The sequence below is a fragment of the Nelumbo nucifera genome, chromosome 1, assembly GCF_055504915.1.
Source record: "Nelumbo nucifera cultivar China Antique chromosome 1, China Antique-T2T, whole genome shotgun sequence".
Lineage (NCBI taxonomy): Eukaryota > Viridiplantae > Streptophyta > Magnoliopsida > Proteales > Nelumbonaceae > Nelumbo > Nelumbo nucifera.
The window spans coordinates 64,623,169-64,629,692 of NC_142649.1; the positions used below are offsets into that span (position 1 = coordinate 64,623,169).

The following is a 6,524-nucleotide window of genomic DNA, read 5'->3' on the forward strand; positions in this document are numbered from 1 at the left end:
ATGTGAATGTTAGGTGAGCATGGATCGGTTCGGTTCAGTTTTACGATAGAATCTGGAATCTATCTACATTCTGGGTCTATCTCGTGGAACCTGTTCTTTCTTCACTCTCCCTTCATAAAAAAAAAAAAGAAAGAAAGAAAGAAACATATTTTCTTTAAAAATGTGATTTTCAATAAAGATAATATATAATTTAAAACTTATATTATCTTTATTAATTAAATTAAGTAACTTAATATATAAATTATTGTTATATGGTTCAAAACTTATAATTTAAATTTAAATTTTATAAATATTATCTTTTTACATCATTCAAATATTAAAATGAAAACAAACGATCAAATAATTTAAGTAACTCAATGGTCAAGTAAAACCATCGCCTTTGTAACCATGAGTGTTTGGGTTCAAATTTTTACATCCCCAAAAATATTTTAGAATTTATTTCAAGATAAGTTTGGTTCTAAGGTAGATTTCATCAAGGTTGGTTCAATTAGGATTAACCCCTAGACCCTGGAACCAGCCATAATGGAAACTGATTCCAAAAATTTGGAATCAGATTCTATTAGATAAGATTAGTTCAAGACCAATTCAAGATTGGTTCCATTCAATTTTGGGTAGAAGCTACCCATTTGTTCACCCCTTATGAATGTAGAGAGCCAAACATCGTTATGCAAACGTTTGCATCGTACGCCATATAGGTTGATGTATAAAGAAGAATTATGGGCCGTGCTTGTGCTTGTTCATATTATCACCTATAGAGTCGATTGGTGAGATGATAATTAAGGACAATCATGTAGTGGGATGAGTTTATGAATTTAGAGATGAGAAAAGTTGGATAACTGGGACCATCCTTTGTATAGTTGAAGTATAATAAGTAACTTAGTGGGTTGCATCATAAATTGGTCTAGGTGAAATTATGGCCCCTTGCCCGGCCCAAGGGTACATGGTCTACGCCCGAGCAGAGAGTACTGAGTAGAGAGACTACAGAGTAGGTTCAATCTTCATAAATCACAAAGCAAGGACACCACACCACATGGGCTGTGTACAGATTGGGTACACAAACCTAAAAATAAGACAGGTTCTTAGTTAAGTCTTATTGGCACGATACATATTTAATACATGTAGAAAATTGCACCAAGGGAGCTAATTAAGCAGAACACTTAAATTACTGGTACATTACAAAACCCCAGTACAAAGTGTATATATATACATATGTATACATATACTATTGTATTGGGTGGTGGTTGGATTCTACGTTAATTATATTATTAGATATTACATGACAGAGCATGCATTTGGGTTCTCATCGCTGAAAATTTGAGGGGTGTAAGCATTTTCCAGGTAGGTGTAGTAGTAGTGATGGTAGTACTTGGGAGGCCAATACTCACTTTTCTTGGCATCGCTTTTCTGCTCCTCTTCTCCTTTTCCTTCCTCACCTCCGCCTTCTTTCTTTTCCTCCACTTTCTCTTCCTTTTTCTCCTCCTCTTTCTTTTCTTCTTCTTTCTTGGGTTCCTCCGGCACTATGGACGCTTGCTTCCTCGTTCTCTTGTACACCTTCTCCACCAGATTCGCTGGATCAACTACTCCTTTTACTATTACTTGATCATTTGATAGATCTGTTGTTACAGACTCTACCCCTACGTATTATACATATGATGATTAATTAGTAGTTAATAATAATAATAATAATCACTAATTAAAAAGATATACGTGGACGTGGGTGGTGTGGTCCTGAGCCTGACTATATACCTTGGATCTTCCTAATACGCTTCTGCAAGACTTGAGCACAGGCTTCGCAGTGCATCCGTACTTTCAATGTGACTGCGATTACAGGAGGAGGCTGCAGCAGAAAATGGATTTCAAAAGACAAATTAATGGCAGAGTCCAGCAGGGAAATTAAGCAAGATCATCGACACTTCTTCTTTATACATCCAAACAATAGAATAGAAAAAAAAACCAAGATACAATCCTCTGATCCTCTCCTATCATCCAGCTTTCTTGTCAAAAGTCCAGAAGATAAAACAAGATTTGGGGGGTGAGTCCTGAGTGTGATCGATCATAATAAAAATTTGGTTAATAAGACAGGGAGAAAGAGAGTTCTGTTTTTGCGTCTGAGTGGGCTTTAAAATTCAGACTCAGAGTCAAGAGTTGCAAATTAAAAAGCCTCAGGCATTTTTGTTCCGTATTATGAGCCTTACAGGTCTGATATTATTCACCAGAACATGCATGCATGTGTCATGTGGTGACTGATGATGATGACGAGGGCTGGCTACTCTGGCCTCCTCTGGTTTAGTCACAAGGTCCGTCCGTGATCCTCTGTGACTGTCATCATCACCTCCATAAATATTTGCCACATGGCAAGTACGTAATTTGTCATAGCTCTAATTAAGCAATATGTATGTAATCCCCAATTTTCAATTCCTTTGTGTCACAGTATGGGTTTGGAAATAATAAGAAGATGGATGAAGCATTGTGACAGAGTATTTGAGCAAAATCGGAATCGGTTATAAACATTAACTAATTACCTCATCTTTTTTCTCTTCCGGTTTGTTATCGCTGCCTTCTTCTTTCTTCTCCTCTTCAGGGGGTTTGGGCAAAGGTGAAATTATCTCCACCTTCCTACCGCTTTTCTTTTGAATTCTCTCGCACACCTTTACCGGGTCTGCTGTCTTTCCTTTCACTACCACCATATGAGACTTGCAATCTGTCTTCACATCCTCCACACCTAATCAAAATAAATGGATTTCAATCAGCAAAATTAAACCAACCATGTAATTAAAATGTGATAACCAAAAAGAATAATATATTAATTCTGTAACAAAAGAAAAAAAAAATATATATATATATATATACAGAAGAGACAGAGAGAGAGAGAGACCTTGGAATCCTCTCAAAGCTCTTTCCACTTTCCTGGCACAGGCCTCGCAATGCATATCAACCTTGAGGACAATCTCTTGAGGCTCTTCTTCCTTCTTCTCTTCTTCCTTCTTTTCTTCTTCCTTCTTTTCTTCTTCTTTCTTCTCTTCTTCTTTCTTCTCTTCTTTCTTCTCCTCTTCCTCCTTCTTCTCTTCTTCTTTCTTCTCCTGTTCACAGTACCAACACCCACAAGCCTTTTTTTTATAATTAATTACATTCTATGCATGGAACTACAATTCTAAGACATTCAAAAGTAACAAAGGGGAAGAAGAAAACCCATAACCAACTGATGATGACTTGATGGTTAATAATGGTCTAAGTGTGTGTGCTAACATTGTTAAACAGTAGAAAGCAAAACAACACACATATATATAATTATATATATATATATATCCAACGAAGATTTCCAGAGAGAATGTTGCATACTTACTTCGCCCATTACTGAAAAGGGAGTGTGAAGGATCTCTGCTAAAATTGGATGTAGTAGATAATTTTATTTATCTGGTACAACCAGTGACAAGTGACGCAGAAGATCTCTTGTTAACTTTGGAATGAATAAAAATGGAACCTCTTTCCCAACTGACTCTCTCCTCTCTGGTCTCTACTCTCTTTCTCTCTTCCCCACGAACATTATTACAAGTGGAATTTATAGTGGAAATTCTGAAAAGCTGACGTGGTAAGTGGTATTCTTTAAAGCTGAATACAACCCTCTTTTACCAAGAACGATGCCCTTGAACTACTTCAGAATGACTTGCATGCCCTAGTGGACAACTGTTTGGCTTTTCACATGAAGAGGACAAAGCAGTCATTAACCAAAATCATGCATCTTAATTCAACTGTTTGGCTTTATATATTTTTTATACTACTAGGGTGTTGACTCTGATTGGTTGAGATTCAAGTTTTCACGTATTACATTATAGAAGAATGAAGAGATGCTACATTCATAATATATATTGTCGTGAAAACAACAGTTCAATACCTTCCTTTGAGCTTTGAATCTTGGGGATGGGATTTTATCTACCCACCGATACCATTTGATTTCAGCCATCGGATTAAATGAATGGACCCCCCACCATCCGATTCTGGAGAAACACATTAACGTTTCCAATTTTGATAAAAAGAAGGGAAAACCCAGATTGTCCAATCAATGTAACGGCCGGCCATGGCCAGAAAGTAGGTTATCACTTATCAGGATATCGACGGTGAAACGAAATGGGAATCGAGTGGGACCTCATTGGAGGAGAGCCATCCAACGAGTGACACGTGTGATGATAAGCATTATCATCGAGGTCTCGAATTTTCTTTCCATGGGACACCACAGTCCCACCCCTCCCGATCAAATTGAAATCAAAAGCAGCACGAAACGAAAGGAGAGGAGTGGAGAGTGGATGGTCAAGATCAAGATGACGTGATTTTCTGTCTTCACGTAACCAAGTTGACGACGCTCCTCATCCTCAGATTCTTCTTCACCGCAACCATACGTAATAATAATAATGTAATATCTCCCTCCTTCAATTTATTCATCTCTCTTAAGTTTAGATCGTGATGATAATTTGGGTGTGAGCTCTTCTTCATTTTATGTTATTACTCAGTAGTTAATAAGAAGAAGAAAGTAATTAAGGGTAATGTGAAGTCGTTTTCAACAAAATTCTCAGTGAGGGTATGAGTAGGGGGAGCCGTTTATTGATGATCGAACAGTCCTCGGGAAGAGGTAGAGTCGGTAGTCTACCACTCTTCTTCCTTCTCGATTCTCAAACAATGGAGTGGTGGTCCTCCTCCTCCCATTTCCATAGGTGAAGAGTGAAAATTGTGATGAGAATTTAAAGAAGAATAGAAACATTTTACGAGGAAAGCAGAAGATTAGAAGTCTCTTCATGGTTGTATTTGTATGGTTGGAGATGACGCTGGAAGATGGAAACAATATGAAACTATCTATCTATTTCTTCTTTTTCGGCATAAGATTTTGTTTGGAGCAGGATTTTGATGTCAATATTCAATAATGGAGAGAGAGAGAGAGAGAGAGTTGGGAAAGCAAAGATAAAAAAAGGAGACGACGAAAAGATACAGAAAGTAAGAATGGTCCCCTCAAAAAGAGTGAAATTTCAGACTTATCCCTGAACACTACGGACATTGATTTTAATGTTCCTTTTCGTCGTCGTCTGTCTCCACTTCACTATTAATTATTAAAAAAATCTTAAAATTAAACTCCCTGCTTTTGATGCGGTTGCTTTTTAGAAAAGCGCGGCCCACAACATCAATAGAGTCAAATTATTAGACATAAAAAAGAATTCAAACGTGGATCCGTGGCGCAATGGTAGCGCGTCTGACTCCAGATCAGAAGGTTGCGTGTTCGATTCACGTCGGGTTCAATTCCCCTTTGACACGGATGTTAAGTTTTTGCCGCCGTGAATCGTCCGACGGTCCGAGAAAGGGAGAGATAAGAGATGGAGTGGAGCGATAGCGAATTACTGATCGAAGGAGAGAGAAATAAGGGAAAAAAAAAAGAAGCAGGTGAAGTGGAGCAGGGGGCAAGTACCCTGTGGCCTGTACCCGCACACAATTGGCGTCGTGTGGACCAGCACTTGTGGTTGTACGCTGTTACATTAATGAGTGACAGAAGAGTATGACATTTAGAAAATGACAAAAATGTCCTCGAGCTAGGCTGGCTGGCTGGCTGGCTGTGGGCTGTGGCTGACTGATTGGTTCTGGGTCGTGGGTTCTGGGTTCTGGGTAGCGGTACCTGCCAAGTGCCAACCCAAAAGTCATGTGTTACTGTTGTTGACCACTTGTTGAATGTTGACCTTTCTTACCTTCACCAAAATCCACGTGAGTGTTGAATAATTTAAATATTAAAGTGGAATTTCAAAATAAAATAAAAAAATAAAAATCGACTGGTAACAAGTGCAATTAATTAGGTGCGAATTGCTGAACAAACAGATGTATGCTACTGGGGCAGGGCAAGTTGGGTTATTTTGTTTGGCTTGGGCACGTTGATTGGATTTGAAAGGACTTTTGAATATGATTTATACTAGCGGGGAACTGTGCCATGTATGAGATTTATTAAGCGAACCTAAATAATAAAAAAGGATATTTACTGAAATAGTTCTTATAGTTTCATAGATTTATTAAAATCTATCCTATAATTAGTACTTTACTAAAACATCACTTAGATTTTGCAATGGATTTAATCAATCTTTTATTAGAGGATATTGAAAAATAACACTGTTGATCCTAATGTTTATTTAAATAAATTTAATCAAAAGAAAATAAAAATAAAAATACATTTTTTGCCCTTAATGAAAGGTTGATCAAGTAAATAAGTTATAAAATATATGGGATGTTTTAGTAAAATAAAAACTATAAGGTGTGTAGAAATGGCAACGGGGCAGGGATCATATTCCCCATCCCCGACCCTGATTCTAAAATTAACCCCAATTCCTGATCCCCGACAGGGATGGGTTCCCCATGGGGACCCGAATCCCCAAAATGTTTTCAGATAATAGTATTTATTTAAAATAAATAAAAATTATAAATTATAAATAATGTTTAAACATGTTTATATATATATAATATAAATAATATAATAGTTTGTTTAATATAAATAACATTTA

General features: G+C 37.1%; 1 protein-coding gene and 1 non-coding gene across 3 annotated transcripts; one reads left to right on the forward strand and one right to left on the reverse strand.

Annotated features, from left to right (window-relative positions):
* Window positions 1–1,033: 1,033 nt before the first annotated feature.
* LOC104594243 (heavy metal-associated isoprenylated plant protein 7-like) lies at window positions 1,034–3,545 on the reverse strand. Of its 2 annotated transcripts, none has more exons than XM_010254460.3 (5): window positions 3,344–3,545; window positions 2,876–3,107; window positions 2,523–2,722; window positions 1,747–1,837; window positions 1,034–1,634 (listed from the first exon to the last, which is right to left on the reverse strand). In XM_010254460.3, the coding sequence occupies exons 1-5, from the start codon at window positions 3,350–3,352 to the stop codon at window positions 1,273–1,275; spliced, it is 894 nt and encodes a 297-aa protein (XP_010252762.1). In that variant the 5' UTR covers window positions 3,353–3,545; the 3' UTR covers window positions 1,034–1,272. The 2 variants fall into 2 exon arrangements, with proteins under 2 accessions (XP_010252762.1, XP_010252763.1); XM_010254461.3 differs by having other exon boundaries at window positions 2,876–3,080; window positions 3,344–3,544.
* A 1,665-nt stretch (window positions 3,546–5,210) lies between these two features.
* Window positions 5,211–5,282, forward strand: TRNAW-CCA (transfer RNA tryptophan (anticodon CCA)). Its single transcript has one exon. It is a non-coding gene; the product is annotated as a tRNA-Trp (tRNA).
* The last annotated feature ends 1,242 nt before the right edge of the window (window positions 5,283–6,524 follow it).